Source organism: Neofelis nebulosa, chromosome 4, assembly GCF_028018385.1.
Source record: "Neofelis nebulosa isolate mNeoNeb1 chromosome 4, mNeoNeb1.pri, whole genome shotgun sequence".
Classification (NCBI taxonomy): domain Eukaryota; kingdom Metazoa; phylum Chordata; class Mammalia; order Carnivora; family Felidae; genus Neofelis; species Neofelis nebulosa.
Genome location: NC_080785.1, coordinates 160,926,423 through 160,945,334, shown reverse-complemented (window position 1 = coordinate 160,945,334; position 18,912 = coordinate 160,926,423). Strand labels below are relative to the sequence as shown.

The window sequence follows — 18,912 nt, the reverse complement described above, 5'->3', positions numbered from 1 at the left end:
GAAGGGCTGCTTCTCCCCGCCCCCCCCCCCCCCCATCAGCACCACAGTCTGTTTGGGCTACACTTCCCCCCTTAGTAATTGGCTAATTACTGGAGATTAATGTTGGTAAACAGAAGCCTTCTTCTCCTCTGCCATCTGCTCCTCCATCATTTCCCCACTGCGTCTCTCTTTCTCCCCCTGAAGCCTGAGCTAGCAGGGCCCAGAGTCCCCGAGTGAGCAGAGCCAGGAACGGTGGGGGATTCCCTGGCCCCAGGTGTTGGGAAGGAACCAGGGGGCCCAGGAGGGGGCCTGATGAGAGAGGAGGACAAAATCAGGAGTGGGGCCATCAGGCGGCAGGTTTTATTGGGAGAAGACCAGTCAGGAACCGGGTGCCACGGAGGTTGCTGGGTCTCCGGCTGTGGCAGCGGCCAGCGCAGCAGCTCGTGCCTCCTTCTTCTGTCTCTGTTTCTCCTCCTTGAGGCGTTTGCGCTGCTGCTTCTCCAGGTCCTGCAGCAGCTCCTGGAAGCGGGCGCTCCTCGGGTCCACGTGGTAGCCCAGGCGCTCCTGAGCCTCAGCCTGCAGCTGGGCCCGCCGCTCCTTGTCCGCCCGCTCCTTCTCCCTGCGCTCCTGCTGCTGCCGCCGCCAGCTCTCAATCATCTGTGGCATCTTGGCCATGCACTCGGCAATGAGCTGCTCCCTGCGGCGGAGGGTGGAGGGCGGGGCGGTGAGAACAGCGACGCCCAGCCAGAAAAGGAGCACCCGTCTACCCACAGCCCACCCCCTAGTCTGCCCACATTGACTTCCCCGCGGAGACGAAAAACTGGGAAGACCCCGTGGTCGTTAAAACTGTCGGGAAAAATCCTTGACAACTGAAGTAACGGGCAGGAGAGAGGAACTGACTTGTGTGTGATCTTGAGCACAGGAGAGCCAGATCCCCAGAACCCCCAGGAGGAGACCCAGAGTCAACTCAGCATTTCACTGAGCTGTCTACTGAGCCGTCCCAGAGCCACACACCGTATGGCCATTCCCACAGCGCTTTCATCCTACAGACATCACTTGAGCACCTGCTGTATGCCAGGCCCAGTTGTAAAGGCAAGAAATGGATTGGACCTTTCCCTCCGGTCCTATGAGTAGTTGTGAGGCACGGCCCCATTTTATTTCGTTTGTTTGTTTTTTAGGAAACCCAAGGTGGCTATATGAATACCAGATTAAGTAGATTTCAATATCAAGAATATTATCAGAGATGAAAAATAATGACACGGGCGCCTGGTGGCTCAGCTGGTTAAGCGGCACAGCCCCATTTTAAAGATTAGAAACGTGAAGGTGAAAGATCTGAAGCCTGATGGCAGGGTTATCCCGCTGGGATGGGGTAGAGCCTGGGATTCACATTCTGAATCCACTGTTCAATGCGTGGGTGACTGGACAAGTGATTCCAAATTTCCAAGCTTCGGTTTCTCATCTCTAAAATGAAGGTGATCCCCTCTTCCTCTTAGAGCTATTGTGAGGACATGAACAATGAAAACCAGGAACGTGCCTGGCCTGCTCCTCCAACTTGCCTGCCCACTCCCTCTGGGAAGTGGTACCGTCCTGATGCCCCTGGTCTTGCATCCTTCAAGACTTCTTCAGAGTTGTCTCCAAGTCTGACCTCTGCCCTTGACTGCAGGCCCCATCACCTCCCAGTCTTCCCCAGTCACACTGACCTCCTGGCAGTTCTTAAAGCATATTCCTACCTCAGGGCCTTTGCACCAGCTGTTCCCAGTACCAGTAACACTCTCCCGACGATCTCCCCATGGCTATGTCTGGCCATTCAAGTCTCTAAGTATCAAGTCCTCAGAGACCGAGGTTCGAGGTCTTGCAAACCAAAGTCGCTCTCCAAGGCACACTTTTAACTCAATTTTATCTCTCTTCCTCATGGTTCTCTGCCCCCACCTGAAATTATCTTGTTTTGTTCTCTGCTCTGTGCCCGGCACCTGGGACAAGGCCTTACACAGGAGGCCCTCAGTAAAGATTTGACGAGTGGCTAAACGAATTGTTACTCAAAAATCTGTCTTGTAGCTAGGTGAGCATACAGGTAAATCTACATACAGCACGCAAACCCCCCTGCGATGGACGCTGGATAGAATTAAGCACCGTGCACAACAGTTCATCCGCCCGGCCGCAGAGGGCACAGCCCGCAGCCCCGCGCCCACCCCACCGCACACACCTGGCCTGACGCTTCTGCTCCTCCGCCAGCCGCTGCACCCGCAGCGACTCCTGCATGGCCGCCAGACTCGGGCACCATTCGCGCTCCTCGGCCTCCAGCTCGCGGAGCTGCTCCCGCGAGGGCCACAGCGAACCGGCGGCCACCCCGGAGGCGGCGCCGTGCCGCGCGAACTGCTTGGCCGCGTAGCGCGGCCCTAGCTGCCAGCGTGGGGTCAGTGGGTCGTCCGGGTCCGGCCACCAGGGCCCTGGCGAGCGGCGTGGGGGCGGCGGCGCCCGGTAGTCCCGGGAGCCCCGGCCCAGGGACGTCGCCAGCCCTAGCAGGCTGCGCGCCCGCCGCACGGACGCCGCCATCTTGGCTGTGCGGGGTCCTCGCGGGCCGGCCGGGCTGGCCACAACACTGCCTGCGCGCGAGGTCCGGAGACGGGCTGGGCGGGGCGAGGGGGAGTCCCCGTGGCCCCAGCTCCCGGCTGGGGAGAGGAGGGGGTAAAAAGTTTTTTATCCGTCTTCAAGTATAGTTTAGATTTTTTTTTTTTACCAGTTATTTATTAAAATCGCATTATATTTATATTTTCATTTTATATTCTTTTTCCAACGTTTTTTTTTTTTTTTTTTTTTTTTTTATTTTTGGGACAGAGAGAGACAGAGCATGAACGGGGGAGGGGCAGAGAGAGAGGGAGACACAGAATCAGAAACAGGCTCCAGGCTCCGAGCCATCAGCCCAGAGCCTGACGCGGGGCTCGAACTCACGGACCGCGAGATCGTGACCTGGCTGAAGTCGGACGCTTAACCGACTGCGCCACCCAGGCGCCCCACATTTTATATTCTTAAAGTAGCATTTGATTTTTCATTTTACAATGTAAATATGAAATGTTTAAAAACTTAAATATGACTTCCATGTGAAGTTTAAACTACGTATTACTTTATATTTTAAATATTTAGAATCTATTTAAGGTATTCGTTAAAATGTTTAAATTTCATCTTAAATACTTATTGTTCATAACATTAAATATTTGTTATGCTTCCTTTTATGCTTTAAATTTGATTTTGACTATTTCAGGATTTTTATTTATTTTTTAATGATTATTTATTTTTGAGAGAGAGAGAGAGAGAGAGAGAGAGAGTGTGTGTGTGTGTGTGTGTGTGTGTGTGTGTGTGTGAGCGGGGAAGGTGAACAGGGGAGGGGCAGAGAGAGGGGGAAACACAGAATCCAAAGCAGGCTCCAGGCCTTGAGCTGTCAGCACAGAGCTCAGTGCAGGGCTCAAACGCGATAACTGTGAGGTTGTGACCTGAGCCGAAGTCCGATGCTTAACTGACTGAGCCACCCAGGTGCCCTCAAGGTTTTTATTTTAAAGAATTATGTAAAACCTTACCTAGACAATTGTTTAAAATGTTTAAATTTCTATTTAAAACACTTATTTAAATTTCTATGATTATTTAAGACATTTATGTAGAAATTCGATCTTAAATTTTATTGTAAATATTTTGTTACTTTATGCCTTTTAATTTAATTTTTCATGTTTAAAAAATGTTTAAATTGGTTGATCAAGGTGCAGAAATTAAATACTACTTACACAAAATTTTTTTTAATGTTTTTGAGTTTTGAGAGAGAGAGACAGAGCACAAGCAGGGGAGGGGCAGAAAAAGCAGGAGACACAGAATCCAAAGCAGGCTCCAGGCTCCGAGCTGTCAGCACAGAGCCTGACGCGGGGCTTGAACTCGTTAAGTGCAACAGCATGACCTGAGCCGAAGTCGGATGCTCCACCGACTGAACCACCAGTAGTGGCCCAACACTACTTTTTAAAAACAGGATTTCAGTCTTCAAAAGGAAGGAAATGGGATGAAGAACATGGGTAAATCTGGAAGACATTATACTGAGTGAAATAAGCCAGTCACAAAAGAACATATATTGTGTGATTCCACTTATATGAGGTCCTTTGGGGGAACCAAATCCGTAGAGACGGAAAGTAGATGGTGGTTGGCAGGACAAAGAATGGGCGTTAGTTACTGTTTAAGGGGGACGGAGTTTCTGTTTGAGAAGACGAAAAAATTCTGGAGCTGGAGAGTGGCAGTGGTTGCACAACAATGTCAATGTGCTTAATAGCACTGCACACGACGCTTGAAAATGATTAAAATGGTATATTTTATGTTACATGTATTTTATCACACACATGAATCGCAGTTTGCGCAGTGAACTAGGAAGCCTGGAGAAGAACCCTAGCTCGTAACAGCGCCGTGTATGTATCAATCCCAAACCGGAAACAGCGGGTGCCTGAGTCCATTCACAGCAGAACGGAGACCTAGGTTTTGATGTTTCAACCAACAGAATACTACACAGGAATGCAAGCGCAGAGATTACAGCCGCCCACAGCAACGCGAGTGATTCCCAGGGACATCATTTGTAACAAGCAGGACCCACGTGATTCCTTTTCACAAGGGGGTGTTTTTCGTTGTGCGAAGTTTTCACAAGTCATCCTTTTTTGTGGAAAGTGGAGAGGGGCGCCTGGGTGGCTCAGTCGGTTAAGCGGCCGACTTCGGCTCAGGTCATGATCACTCGGTCCGAGAGTTCAAGCCCCGCGGTCCGAGAGTTCAAGCCCCGCGTCGGGGGCTCTGTGCTGACAGCTCGGAGCCTGGAGCCTGTTTCAGATTCTGTGTCTCCCTCTCTCTGACCCTCCCCCGTTCATGCTCAGTCTCCCTCTGTCTCAAAAATAAATAAACGTTAAAAAAATTAAAAAAAAAAAAAAAGAAAGAAAGAAAGTGGAGAGCCAGTGGTGTCATTAGGGATGCGCACCTTGAGGGGTGACCGATGAAAGCAAGGCAGCAGCGATCATTCTGGAAGTCCAGGTGGGATACCTCTGGCGGGGACGAGTAGGCATCTGGTGGGTCACGTGGCAGGGTGGGAAGGGGAGGGGGGTACTTCGTGACAGGTCATTGGGCTGGGCAGTCCTGTTCTGTTTGCTTTTCTCCAGATAGACTGTATTCAGGGTTCTTTCTTGGCTACAGTGACGCCTGAGTTATAAGTATTTTTTAAGCTGTGTATGTGTGGCTTGCATACTTTCCTGTAGATTTATTATATTTTGCAAGTGAAAAAAAACAAAAATGCAAGCAACAAAAAGGGTTGCAGTGAGCAGTCTTACGCCCACCTGTCTCCCATCCTCCACTCCCCTGACTGAGCTGCTTCCCCAACTTGTGTCAGTTTCTGATGTATCCTAGAGCCTCGCTTTATGCATTGTCACTTATAGTGTTAACGAATTATTTCACAGGGACAGATGAGTACAGTCACATGCGTCATCACCCAGACTTAACAGATATTAACATTTGACTGGATTGCTTCAGATCTTTTATTTACTTATTTAAATTTTTATTTATTTATTTACAGAACGTGCACAAGGGAGGGGCAGAGAGAGCAGGAGAGAGAGGATCCCAAGCAACCGGGATTGCTGACAGCTCTGTGCGGTCGGCCAAGAGCCCGAGGTAGGGCTTGATCTCACGAACCATGAGATCGTGACCTGAGCCAAAGTCAGGGACCCAACCGACTGAGCCACCCACGCACCCCATCATCATCACTTTATTTTTTTAATTTTTAAAAAATGTTTATTCGGGTTTTTTTTTGAGAGAGAGAGACAGAGCACGGGGCGGGGGGTGGGGGGGAGAGGGGGGGAGAGAGACAGAGATGCAGAATCTGAAGGAAGCTCCAGGCTCTGAGCTGTCAGCACAGAATTCAACTCAGGGTTGGAACCCACGAACCGTGAGATCATGACCTGAGCCAAAGTCAGATGCTTCACCGACTGAGCCACCCAGGCGCCCCATCAAAAAGTGTCCTATCGGGCGCCTGGGTGGCGCAGTCGGTTAAGCGTCCGACTTCAGCCAGGTCACGATCTCGCGGTCCGTGAGTTCGAGCCCCGCGTCAGGCTCTGGGCTGATGGCTCGGAGCCTGGAGCCTGTTTCCGATTCTGTGTCTCCCTCTCTCTGCCCCTCCCCCGTTCATGCGCTGTCTCTCTCTGTCCCAAAAATAAATAATAAAAAAAAAAAACGTTGAGAAAAAGTGTCCTATTTAGGGGGGCCTGGCTAGCTCAGTTGGTGGAGCATGCAACTTTTCACCTCCGGGTTGTGAGTTCGAGCTCCGTGTTGGGTGCAGAGATTACTTTAAAAAAGTAACAAAGTGTACTATTCAGTGTCTTCAAGCATATTCACGTGGTTGTGCAACCCTTATCGCCATCCATCCCTGGAATCGGTCATCTTGCAAAACAGAAACTGTCCCTGTTAAATACTAACTCCTCATTCCTCCCTCCCCCAGCCCGGCACCCACCATTCTATTTCTTTTTTTTTTTTTTTTAATTTTTTTTTTAACGTTTTATTTATTTTTGAGACAGAGAGAGACAGAGCATGAACGGGGTAGGGGCAGAGAGAGAGGGAGACACAGAATCGGAAGCAGGCTCCAGGCTCTGAGCCATCAGCCCAGAGCCTGACGCGGGGCTCGAACTCACGGACCGCGAGATCGTGACCTGAGCCAAAGTCAGCCGCTCAACCCCGCTCAACCGACTGAGCCACCCAGGCGCCCCAGCCACCATTCTATTTCTGTCTCTTATGAATCTGACAACTCCAGGGATTTCATAGAAGTAGGAACATGTAATATTTGTCCTTTTGTGGCTGGTTTATTTTACAGAGCCTGATGTCCTCAATAACATCCCCATTGTAGCATGTGTTAGAATTTCCTTCCTTTTTAAGACTGAATAATATCCCGGTGTATGTGTTTACCACGTTTGGTCTGTTCATTCGCCCATCGACGTACCCTTGGGGTGCTTCCACCTTATGACTGCTGTGAATAATGTTCCATGAACATGAATGTAGAGTGGTTATTTTTAATAGGAAAAAAAAAAAAGAGTAGAATAAAAATACCAGATTGTATCACATGTAGTAAGGGTAAGTATCCTCTGGTAAAAGAAAACTTTCTGCCACATATACGTATGTGGATATACTAATGTTCCAGTCGGGATCGCTGCTGAGAAACCTGGCCCCAAACCACCGTTTTGATTATGCTCAAAGAGTGTTATTGATCAGGAATTTGGGCGGAGCCCAGTGGGGAGGGCTTGTCTCTGTTCCATGCTTTCTGCGGCCCTCGCTGGGGAGAATTTGAAGTTGAATGACCTGACGCCTAGCCTCCAGAATCTTCGGCAGGCATCTTCCTTCCTTCATGTCTCATCATTGACGCCAGCTGAAGTCTCAGCTGGGCTGTTGGGTGGAGTATCGTCTGCAGAGCGGTTTCTCCGTGTGAGCCAATTTGGGCTGCTTCACAACATGGTAGCTGGGTCCCAAGTGAACCAGGCCGAAGCACGTGGCATTTTTATGAGTTTCAGAAATCACATGACTTGGGGCGCCTGGGTGGCTCAGTCAGTTAGGCATCCAACTTTGGCTCAGGTCATGATCTCGCGGTTCGTGAGTTCGAGCCCCGCGTCAGGCTCTGGGCCGACGGCTCGGAGCCCGGAGCCTGCTTCGGATTCTGTGTCTCCGTCTCTCTCTCTCTGTCCCTCCCCCACTCATGCTCTCTCGCTCTCTCTCTCTCTCTCAAAAATAAATGTTAAAAAATTAAAAAAAAAAAAAGAAGTCACATGACATCATTTCTGTTTGATTCTATTGGTGGAGCCAGTCACAAAGTCTAGGTTCAAGGGGAGGGATCAAAGACTTTGTCATGCAATCAAAGGATTTTCAAGGTCACCTACAAAAGATTGTATGTAGAGCCCAGAGGATGGGGCATATCGTCGAGGTCTCTTTGGAAAATATAATCTGCTTCTGGTTCACAGTATAAAGTATGTGTCTTATTTAAAAAAAATTTTTTTTTAATGTTTATTTTTATTTTTATTTTATTTTTTATTTTTATTTTTATTTTTAAGACAGAGAAAGACAGAGCATGAATGGGGGAGGCTCAGAGAGAGGGAGACAGAATCTGAAGCAGGCTTCAGGCTCCAAGCTGTCAGCACAGAGCCCGACACGGGGCTTGAACTCACGGACTGTGAGATCATGACCTGAGCCGAAGTCTGACGCTTAACCGACTGACCCACCCAGGCGCCCCAATTTTTTTTTTTAATGTTTACTTATTTTTAGAGAGTGTGCGTGAGTCAGGGAGAGGCAGAGAGAGAGAGAGAGAGAGAGAATCCCAAGCAGGCTTTGTGCTGTCAGTGAATAGCCCGACAGGGGGCTCAAGCTCACAAACTGTGAGATCATGACCTGAGCCAAAATCGACAGTCAGGCGCTTAACTGACTGAGCCACCCAGGCGCCTGGAAGTATATTTCTTACTGAGCGTAGTGGTTAAAAAAAAAAAAAAAAGTTAAAAAAAAATCTGTGCTCCATATCGTTCATGGTAGGAATAAACTATAATTATTACAGCAGGCTCTTTTGATGGACATTTGTTTCCAATTTTTCTCCACTGCAGAAATAATCCTGCAGTGAGCCTCCCTATCTGTGTTCCCCTGTGCCCACGAGAGGAGGTTTCCCTGAAGTGCCCAAGAAATCCAAGTCTTTCCCCAGGATTTGCCAAGGGACATATGGCTACTGTGGTTGAGGTCCAGTGAACGAAGGGGGTTGGGGAAGGAGGTGCAGTGAAGAGTGATAGGCAAGGGCCAGCCCTGCGGGCATTATAGGCCATGGTGAGGAATGCGGTTTATTCCAAGGGCAATGGGGAGCCATGGGGAGTCTTTGAGCAGAGAAGAGATGGATATGATTTATAGTTCTCCTCTGGCTGCTGAGAAGAAAAGACATTGAGTGGAGCAACATGGAGAAGCAGAAAGACCCATTAGGTGGCAGAAGGGGCCACATGGTCCCAGACCCGCACTGGCCTCAGGGCCTTTGCATCACCTCTGTTGTTTCTATGCCTAGATCCCAAGATCTTTATATGGTGGGCTCTTTCTTGTCATGCAGGTTTAACTCAGTGGTCACCTTCTCTACTTCCTGAACCTTTGAAGAGACAGGTAATGAAGTATAACTGGTCTTTGACCTCAAAGTCAAAGACAAGCTCACAGTCTTGTGGGTGAGACGCACAAATAACTACAATGGTGAAAGAGGAAGGAAGTCCCCACAATGGTGCAGGATTTCTGGACAGCAGTTTCCTACCAGGTCAGGAGGTTTCGGATCCACTCTGGGAAACATCAGCTTAGAAGTTAAGAGCAGGCACTTTTTTTTTTTTTCAACATTTTTTTTTATTTTATTATTTTATTTTTTTTTTTATTTTTGGGACAGAGAGAGACAGAGCATGAACGGGGAGGGGCAGAGAGAGAGGGAGACACAGAATCGGAAACAGGCTCCAGGCTCCGAGCCATCAGCCCAGAGCCTGACGCGGGGCTCGAACTCACGGACCGCGAGATCGCGACCTGGCTGAAGTCGGACGCTTAACCGACTGCGCCACCCAGGCGCCCCAAGAGCAGGCACTTTGACGACAAACTAGCTTCCCCACCCCCACTGCTGGCCAGGGCTTTGCACACAGCAGCGGCCAGATGGCACAGGACGGAGGGAGGGTGGGATGGGGGGGAAGGAGCAAGGGGGAAAGAAGGGGTAAGGCTTCTGAGGGTAGGTCTTAAATTAAAAACAAAAAAATTTAAGCTTTACTTATTTTTGAGAGACAGAGAGAGACAGACAGAGCATGAGTGGGGGAGGAGCAGAGAGAGGGAGACACAGGATCCGAAACAGGCTCCAGGCTCCGAGCTGTCAGCACAGAGCCCGATGCGGGGCTCGAACGCACGAACCACGTGATCGTGCCCTGAGCCGAAGTCGGAGGCTCAACCGACTGAGCCACCCAGGCGCCCCCTGAGGGCAGGTCTTAAGTTGAAATTTTAATTTACATTTAAATTAAAATGTACACAGCATACAATCAGTCATGTGCAGTGAACAATCCAGTGGCATTTAGTACATTCACAATATCGAGCAACCAGTACCACTATCTAGTCCCATCGCCCCAGAAGGAAACTCCATACCCATGAACAGTCACTCCCCAGTCCCCCCTCCCATCAGTTCCTGGCAACCAGTAAACTCCCTTCTGTCTCTCTGGATTTGCCTAATTCTGGACATTTCATATAAATGGAGCCGTTTGTGACAATTTGTGTCTGGATTCTTCATTTGCAGGTTTTTGAGGCACATCCATATTGTAACATGTATCAGTCCTTGTTGGACTGAGTCATGTCCCCCCAAGATTCACATGTCAAAGTGCCACCTGCCAGTACCTCAGAATGTGACCATATTTAGAAGTCAGATCTCTAAGGAAGTAATTAAAATGAGGTCATTAAGGCCCCTGGGTGGCTCAGTCGGTTGAGCATCTGACTTCGGCTCAGGTCATGATCTCACAGCTCGTGAGTTCGAGTCCTATGTCGGGCTCTGTGTTGGCAGCTCAGAGCCTGGAACCTGCTTCAGATTCTCTCTCTCTCTCTCTCTCTCTCTCTCTCTCTCTGCCCGTCCCCTGCTCATGCTTTGTGTCTCTCAAAAATAAATAAACATTAAAAAAAATTTTAAGTTCATTTGAGAGAGAGAGAGCGAGAGAGCAGGTGAGTGTGCATGATGTGGGGGGCAGAGAGGCAGAGAGAGAGAGAGAGAGAGGGAGAGAATCCTAAGCAGGCTCTGCATTGTCAGCACAGAGCCCAATGTGGGGCTTGAGCCCATGAACCATGAGATCATGACCTGAGCTGAAATTAAGAGTAGGACGCTTAACTGACTGAGCCACCCAGGCACCCTTTTTTTCCCCTTTTTTAATTTTTTAAAAATGTTTTAGGGGTGTCATATATTTTTTTTTTTACCTATACTTATTTGAATGCCTGAAATAGTTCACCTAAAAAACAAAGGGCAGGACAATGGTATATAGATTGCTTTCATTTGTGCTTTTTTCTTTTCTTATGTTTCGGTTTTGTATGCTTAAAAGGGTTTTTAAACTCTAAAGTGAAACCCCTCCCTAAAAGGAAAACCTTGCTGCTCTTTTCAACATGGAAATACAAGTAAACTCTAAATGCAAATACAAGCAGGGGCACCTGGGTGGCTCAATCAGTTAGGCAGGGACCTCAGCTCAGGTCATGATCTCCCAGTTGGTGGGTTCGATCCCTGCTTTGGGCTCTGTGCTGCCAGCTCAGAGCCTGGAGCCTGCTTCCGATTCTATATCTCCTTCTCTCTGCCCTTCCCCTCCCTGCTCATGCTCTTTCAAAAATTAACATGCATTAAAAAAAATTTTAATGCAAGTACAAGTAAACCATAGCTTGTAAATTCTTTTCAAAAAAATTTTTTTTAAGTTCATTTATTTATTTTGAGAGAGTGTGTGAGTGCATGAGCGGGGCAGAGAGAGAGAGAGAGAGAGAGAACCCCAAGCAGGAGCTCCAGGCAGAACTTGATCTCACGAACCATGAGATCATGACCTGAGCTGAAATCGAGAGTTTGTCGCTTAGCCAACTAAGCCACCCCCACCCCCAGCTTGTAAATTCTTACTCTCCTCCTCCAAAAGGTCAGCATGTAATAGACATCCGAATATTTCTTTAAATTCAATTTTCTTGGGGGCGCCTGGGTGGTTCACTCCATTAAGCAACCCACTCATGATTTCGGCTCAGGTCGTGATCTCACAGTTCCTGAGTTTGAGCCCTGTGTGGGGCTCCGTGCTGACAGTGGGGAGCCTGCTTGGGATTCTCTGTGTCTCTCTCTGCGCCTCTCCAGCTTGTGCACGCTGTCTCTCAAAATAAATAAACATTTTTAAAAAACCTGTAAACTTAATTTTCTTGGATATCCTTCCGTGTAAAAAAAAAAAAAAGAGGTTCCTTAGCCCTGTACCACTGTGTAGTATTATGGGATTATGCCTGGTGAGTCTGGAGAAGAGCGAAGGAGGCCGGGGCGGGGGCAGTTGGAGGGGCTGGAGGGAGTGAGAAAGGGGGAGAGGGTGGGAAAGAGGAGGAAGGGGTGGTGGTGATAGGAGCAGACGGGCGACACCTGTGGGCTGCAGTGAGGACTTTGGCTGTCACCCGAGCGAGGTGCGAGCCCTGGAAGGTTCTGAGCAAAGTGCCCGGACCCAAGTGCTCACCGGCGCCTCCTGGCTGCTGTGGGGGGAACAGACTTTGCGGAGAGGTGCTGGGAGCTCGAGCACCAACCCAGGGTGGAGGGGCCGTACTGGTTCAAGCGGGGAAATAACAGGGGCCGTGTCTGGGCGGCGGGCGAGAGAGGAGTGAGAAGTGGACGGATTGTAGGTAGATTCTGGAGCAGACGGGATTTGCCGTCATAGCAGATGGGGGGAGGCGGGTGCAGTCAGAGAAAGCGAGGAGGTCAACGGTGCTCCAAAGTTTGGGGCGTTAGCACTGGGCATCAGCTGGGTCTAGAGGACTTCGAGGGGGCGGGCTGGGGGACGCCCAGGAGCTCGGATGAAGCGGGGTGTGGGGGAAGCACCCTCGCACCTTCCAGGTGGGGCGTCCAGGAGGCGGATGCCCTGGGCGCGGCTGCCGCGCAGTCCCGAGAGCCGCCGCCAGAGGGCGAGCGCGCCCCATCGCACTTCGCAGCCCCGCGGGGCGCGGGAAGGACCGGCCGTGCGGCTTCTCACGGCCCCTGCGCCGGCAGCTCCTCGCCTGGGTGCGAAATGGGGGCTACGGGGGTGCCAGGGCCCGGCCCGGCCCCCCACCCAGGCGTCCCCGGGGCTCCAAAGCCTGGGACACGGCTCCCACCCTCTTCATGTGCTTCCAGCCCTCCAGCCTCCACCCCCCACCGGGCTGTTCCCATCGCCTCCGGCACCACCTCGGGGCTCTGCAAAAATGTCACCTCCTCGGGGAGGCCTTCTCTGACCACCCTGGGGGGCAGAAGTCCCCGCCCTGACTCCTGTAAGCCACATCCTATTTAAATAACCTAACACTTCAGACCCTGACATCATCGTATCTTGTCCTGCCTGTTTTCTGCACTGCAGTGTTACATCCACAGCGAGAACCCATTTCTGTCTTGCCCCCCCCCCTCCCCCGGAGTCCCCAGGGCTGGGAATCACGCCTGGCCTCTAATAGGTGCTAAAGGAAAAACAGCTATAATGAAGTTAATCATAGTTTACTCATGGTTCTACTGTGTATCAGCCTCTATTGTAAGCTGCTTGCGTAAATTATCTCCTTTGAGTCCTCAGAATAGCCCCACCAGGTAGGGAGAGTTAATAACATATTATATTCATCCTCGGAACCAAAGAGGACGCTGAGCCCCCAGAGGGGTGAAGGGACTTCACAGAGGTTGCACAGCCAGAAAGTTGCAATGCTGGGGCGCCTGGGTGGCTCAGTCCGTGAAGCGTCTGACTTGGGTTCAGGTCATGATCTCAAAGGTTCACGAGTCTGAGCCCCGCGTTGGGCTCTGTGCTGGCAGCTCGGAGCCTGGAGCCTGCTTCGGATTCTGTGTGCGTGTGTCTCTCTCTCTCTCTCTGCCCCTACCCCACCCGTGCTCTGTCTCTCTCTCTCACTCTCTCTCTCTCTCTCAAAAACAAATAAAAACATTTAAAAAAATTAAAAAAAAAAAAGTTGCAATGCTCAGGCTGAAACCCGAGAGGCCTGGCTGGAATTGTCTGATTTTGCTAAACGGAGGGATGGATGTGCCCCAGACCTAGAAAGGAGCCCCCTCAGAGCCTCCGGGCATCGTGCCCCTGAGTCCCTGTTTCCAGACTTGCCTTTCCCAGTCCCCACGGCCCACACACCCACAGACCCAGCCCGCCCCCCCCCCAGGCTGGTGGGGGGAGGGGTGGGAACCCAGCAGGCCTCAGTTTATTTTCCTTCCCACTGTGGGTTTGCAGAGGTTGGGGGAAAGCCATTTAAAGCAGGTCCGAAGGGCCTCGGTTCCACCCACCAGACAGCAGGGTCGACTGCCCAGGACCCTGAGCCCAGTCCCAGATTGACAGACGGACAGATGTCCCTCCGCCAGCTGATTGCTCTCCTGAGCCTGCTCAGTGGGGCCCACTTGCCCACAGGCTTTGGGAGGCCTGGACCCCAGGGGCCCCCATCTCGGCTCTGGGCTGCCACCAATGAGACCCGGGCTCTGGGCCGAGGGGTCCCAGCCTCCCAGGTACAATCCTCTGCCCTCAGCAGCTGGAAGGCCTTCTTGGGCCTGCAGAAAACTGGCAGGGGTACACTGCAGCAGGGGCAGGAAGCGGCCCCCACGATGTCTCTGCCCCTGGACCCGCACGAAGTGACCCGGGAGAGGTGCAAGGCTGTGCCGTTCACCCAGGTGAGGGTGGCAGGGGGAGAGGAGGGCCGAGCTTCAGCACTGGCGGAGAGCACAGACCGTGGTCCTGCACAGATCTGGGTCCGGCCTCGCACCCTCCACCTAAACATCTCTTATCCTGTTTCCTCCCTTAGAAGATGAGGCCTAAGCCTTTCCTACCCAACCGTGCAGTTACTTCCATCCTGGTCTCCGGCCCTTCTATGGCTGCCTTCTCCCCCAGGCCTATTTTTCCATTTGGTGGCCAGAGGGCACCTGTGAACACCTGAGTCAGATTTCCTCCTTCTTCCACTTAGAGCCCTCCACGGCTCCCACTCCAGTCAGACCAAAGCCATGTCCCTCCCGGGGCCCACAAGGCCCTGTCACCTCCCCGACCTCGCCTCCTCCTGCTCTTCTCCTCACCTACTTCACTCCTGCCACACCAGCCACCTTGCTTTTCTCCGGACACACCAATGCTACATCTACCTCAGGGCCTTTGCACTGGCTGCTCCCTTTGCCTCTGCCATTCCACTCCCCCACCCCCAGATATTCTGTGGCTCCTTCTCTTCCCTCCTTCAGGTTTTTTTGTCAGACACAATTTAAAGATGGAACACCTTTCACCTGTTCCTTCTTTCCTGCTTTATTTCTCACTGTAGTACACCTCATCGCCTAACATGTAAAACTGATTTTGTGGTTGCATTTATCATGTCTCCCTCACTAGGATGTCTTCTCCAGCAGAGCACGAATTATTATTATGCCTTGTTCACTTCTGTATCCCCATCGCCAGGCCTGTGAACAGAGCCAGGCACGCGGTGGGCGCTCAGTGTTTGTTGAATGAATGAGTGATTAAGTGAATAATAGTGCCTGCCTCCTAAGGGCTATTGGGCATCAGAACGAGACAGATATGGTTATGGGCATTCAGTCAGTGCTCTTTAAGAGCTGTGGGAATTCACGCCATGTGTTTATAACCCGGGCTTTGGTGCTCCGTGTACCTGGCTTCAAGTTAACTGATGACTTCTGTGTGACCCAGGGGAAGTGGCTTCCCTTCTCTGAGCCTCGTTTCCTATCTTGGCAAAACAGACTTAATGACAGATGTGAATGCACGCAAGGTGTTTGGAACGATGCCCCGCAGGGTGTCAGTTCCCAAGCCCCCTTGGCTCATTATTCATTCAGCAAACTTTCGCCGAAGGTGATACGGTGGCGATTGCATGGCCTGGGGCCAGTTACCTTGCCCTGAATTGTGCCCCAGTCGCCCCGCACAGCCACGCACGCTGTGCCCAGCAGAGGGGACCCCTGGCCTGGGATCCAGCTGTGTACCCTCTCCCAGAGCGGCAACTGCCCCGGGGTGGCACAGAGGTGTTCTCAGGGCCAGCAGCCCCTTTGGCAGCTGTGTGGACTTAGGTGAGGGACTAGTCTGAGCCTCGGGTTCCCTCATCAGTAAATGAGGACAATAATGGCCCCAGCTTGTAGCATTGTGGGAGGAGAGAGTTCACCTAAGGTGAGTAGCATGGGTCCCGGCATGGTGTTAGTGTTCAGTCAGTAAGTGTTAGCTTTTGCTATGATGCACCTGCTGGGGTTACAGCCATAAACAAGGGAGAGAAAGTCCCCGTCCCCGGGCAGCTTGTATTCTAGGAGAGGAACATTAAAAGAAGAGACACAACCATAAGTTACTACAAGCCCCAGGAAAAAGACCACCAGGGGGGTGACATTTCCCTTGGGGACGCCTCTGAGAAAAGATGCGTTGGGATGAACTCAGGTGGAGGGCACAGCAAGGGCAATGGACCAGTGGACCAGAGGTGGGCATGGTGCTGTGTTGGAACAGGGAAGAGGCCGGGGTGGCTGGGGCAGAATGACTGAGGAGGACGGGGCTCGCAGGGCGGCAGGAACACAGGGTTTAAGCAGAGAAGTTGGGGCGAGTTGATAGAGCCACTTACTTGGAGGGGACCAGAGGAGGAATTTTTTTGTTTTTTTTTGAGAGAGAAAGAGTGCAAGTGAGCGAGGGGCAGAGAGAGAGAGAGAGAGAGAGAGAGAGAGAGAGAGAGAGAGAGAGAAGCGGGGCTCACCTGAACCAGGGCTCGAGCTCACCCGACGCGGGACTCGAACTCACAAACCTCGAGATCATGACCTGAGCTGAAGGCAGATGCTTAACTGACTGAGCCACCCAGGGGCCCCCATGGGGGGGGGACTTTTACTGAATGCTTACTGTGTGCTAGGCAAGAGGCTAGGGCTTTCTGTCTAATCCCCACCAGGTTCCTGTAATGCTAGCCCTTTCTGCAATCCCTTATCCCGAGAGGTGCCTCCTTCATCATCATCATCTCCTCCTCAGGAGGAGCGGCCCTTCCCTGTTGTAATCCTTTCTGTTGAAAGCGTAGATTGGGGCACCAAACGAGGCTCGAGGCTCGAAGGTTCGAGCCCCACATCCGGCTCCTGTGCTGACAGCTCAGAGCCCGGAGCCTGCTTCGGATTCTGTGTCTCCCCTCTCTTTCTGCCTCTCCCCCGCTCACGCTCTGTCTCTCAAAAATAAACAAACATTAACAACAACAACAACAACAACAACAACAACAACAAAAAGGGTAGGTTGATTTCTCTTTTTCCTGGTTGAACTTCCATAATTTCACAGGTAAAGAAACAGGACCAGAGAGGCTGGGTAGCTTGCCCCAAGTCACACAGCCAGCCGATGGCAGTCAGGATTTGAACCTGGCCTCTCGAGGTGGGGTGGGAGTGGATGGGAGATTATTCTCACCATTCTGGCCCCACACTCCACTGATCTCCCTGTCCCAGGTGATCTCCCAGCCCGGCTGCACGGCAGTTCACCTCCGAAACCACCTCTGCTTTGGCCACTGCTCGTCCCTCTACGTCCCCGGCTTGGACCCCACCCCACTCGTCCTTTGCAACAGCTGTGTGCCCACTCGAAAACGCTGGACACCCGTGGTCCTGTGGTGTCGGGCGAGCGGCCCCGGCTCCCGTCGACGGATGAAGACGTCTACTGTGCTGGTTGAAGGATGTCAGTGCAGCCCGAAGGCGTGATCTGAGCATGATGGAGGGACACGCAAATGTGCACATTTTGGGGAGACGGGGGCAGACGCGCCCAGAAAGATGCCAACCTGGATCATGTACGCTGGGTCAAGAGACTAGGGACACAGGGACAGCCTGACAGGTCTCCAGCATCCCTGCCCTGCTCCCAGGGACACCAGGCACGTCCCCAGCTGTGGGGCTGGGCCGCTCATAATCATAGCACTCAGTTTACCAGGCCCTGCGCTAAGCGTTTGACACACGCTGACTTACGTCATCCCCGGAGCAGCCCAATGAGATGGGGGTTAGTATCACCCTATTTTACAGAGAAGGAAACTGAGGTTCTAAGAGGCAAAGCCACTCGCTCAGGTCCCACAGCAGTAAGTGGCAGGTCCGGCATTCGAATCCTGGACAGTGTGGCACCCAACGTTGACCCCTAGGCTGGACCTCCTCTCCTAGAATGAAAGACACGCTCCCAGCTACAGGGAGGACAGATGGTCCCACACGGACCAGGAGACACAAGGATGACCCCGTCCTAGGGAACCCCCCCCAAAGAAACCAAGACAGGGAGGCAGACATAGCTGCTGGGGGAGACTTGGGCCCCCCCCAAGTCAGAGGCAGGACCCGTGTGATCCCAGCGCCCCTCCTGCCCTGCTCCCTTAAGTTTCCACACAGCCCCACGCACAGTGTGGTATTGAACAGGAACCATAAAGGTTGGCCAAACCCAGTTGTGCGTGTGTGCGTGTGTGCGTGTGTGTGTGTGTGTTCCTCCAACTGGGGCTCCCTGGGAATGGGTGGCCCTGTGTTGGGGTGTGGGCGTCAGGGGTGCTCCCTCCTTAGCTGGGCACAGGGTCTGCAGTGCATGAGGGGCAGCCTGGCTCGGGCGGCTGGAACCGGGGCCCTGGCAGATGGGCTCGTCTGGCACAGACGTGGGGACATGTGGCGCTGTCAGGGCTGACTCCAAATGCCCCCCGGAGCGTGGGGCGGGGCGGGGGGGGGGGGCGGCCAGGCCCCTCTCAGCCCTCTTCCTGCCTCAGGAAGGAAGGCCCCAGGTGAGGGGAGCAGAAGGAGGGGACCCGAGGAAACAGATGGGCCAGCAGGGCGTGGGAGCCTGCGACCTCTGACCCTACAGGCCTGCACAGAGGGGTGGGAACGGGCCAGGCGGCCAGCTCCCAAGGCCCTGCTTCGAGGGCCCCGGGTGGGGGGCAGGGTCACCAGGGGCCCACAGGGGGCGCACTCTCCCCCCACTCCCTCCAGGCTTCTGTGCCAAACCCCAGGCAGAGTCCGAGCGGGCAGCTCAGCCCTGGCACCGCGGGCACCCCTCGCTCTGGCAGGCACGAGGCGCCTGATTCCCCCCCTTCAGCTGTGCCCACCTCCTGCCAGCCGGGGAGCCAGCTGGGAGCCTTGGTGCCAGGGGGCCCCCGGAGTCCCTGTCCCCTCCTGGGCAGTGCCAGCCGGCCCCCGCCCCCCCAGGCCCAGTAATGGGGGGGTAATGAGTGCTGGGGGAGCGGGGGAGGGGCGAGGGATGCAGGTGCCACAGGCGCTGGCACGGGGGCCGC

The 18,912-nt window shown here is 52.6% G+C and overlaps 2 protein-coding genes across 2 annotated transcripts; one reads left to right on the top strand and one right to left on the bottom strand.

Moving 5' to 3' along the window:
• Nucleotides 1-310: 310 nt before the first annotated feature.
• Nucleotides 311-2,560, bottom strand: GADD45GIP1 (GADD45G interacting protein 1). Its single transcript, XM_058727844.1, has 2 exons — nucleotides 2,183-2,560; nucleotides 311-676 (listed from the first exon to the last, which is right to left on the bottom strand). The coding sequence occupies exons 1-2, from the start codon at nucleotides 2,530-2,532 to the stop codon at nucleotides 358-360; spliced, it is 669 nt and encodes a 222-aa protein (XP_058583827.1). The 5' UTR covers nucleotides 2,533-2,560; the 3' UTR covers nucleotides 311-357.
• Nucleotides 2,561-14,050: 11,490 nt separating this feature from the next.
• DAND5 (DAN domain BMP antagonist family member 5) lies at nucleotides 14,051-17,368 on the top strand. Its single transcript, XM_058723535.1, has 2 exons — nucleotides 14,051-14,368; nucleotides 17,123-17,368. The coding sequence occupies exons 1-2, from the start codon at nucleotides 14,051-14,053 to the stop codon at nucleotides 17,366-17,368; spliced, it is 564 nt and encodes a 187-aa protein (XP_058579518.1).
• Nucleotides 17,369-18,912: the final 1,544 nt, after the last annotated feature.

Bases quoted from the DNA above. Each gene is read 5' to 3' on its own strand.
- GADD45GIP1 (XM_058727844.1), bottom strand. From the start codon at position 2,532: ATGGCGGCGTCCGTGCGGCGGGCGCGCAGCCTGCTAGGGCTGGCGACG. The intron at 677-2,182 runs GTGTGTGCGGTG...CCTCCGCCGCAG, and splicing joins GAGCAGAAGCGTCAGGCCAG to GGAGCAGCTCATTGCCGAGT.
- DAND5 (XM_058723535.1), top strand. From the start codon at position 14,051: ATGTCCCTCCGCCAGCTGATTGCTCTCCTGAGCCTGCTCAGTGGGGCC. The intron at 14,369-17,122 runs GTGAGGGTGGCA...TCCCTGTCCCAG, and splicing joins AGGCTGTGCCGTTCACCCAG to GTGATCTCCCAGCCCGGCTG.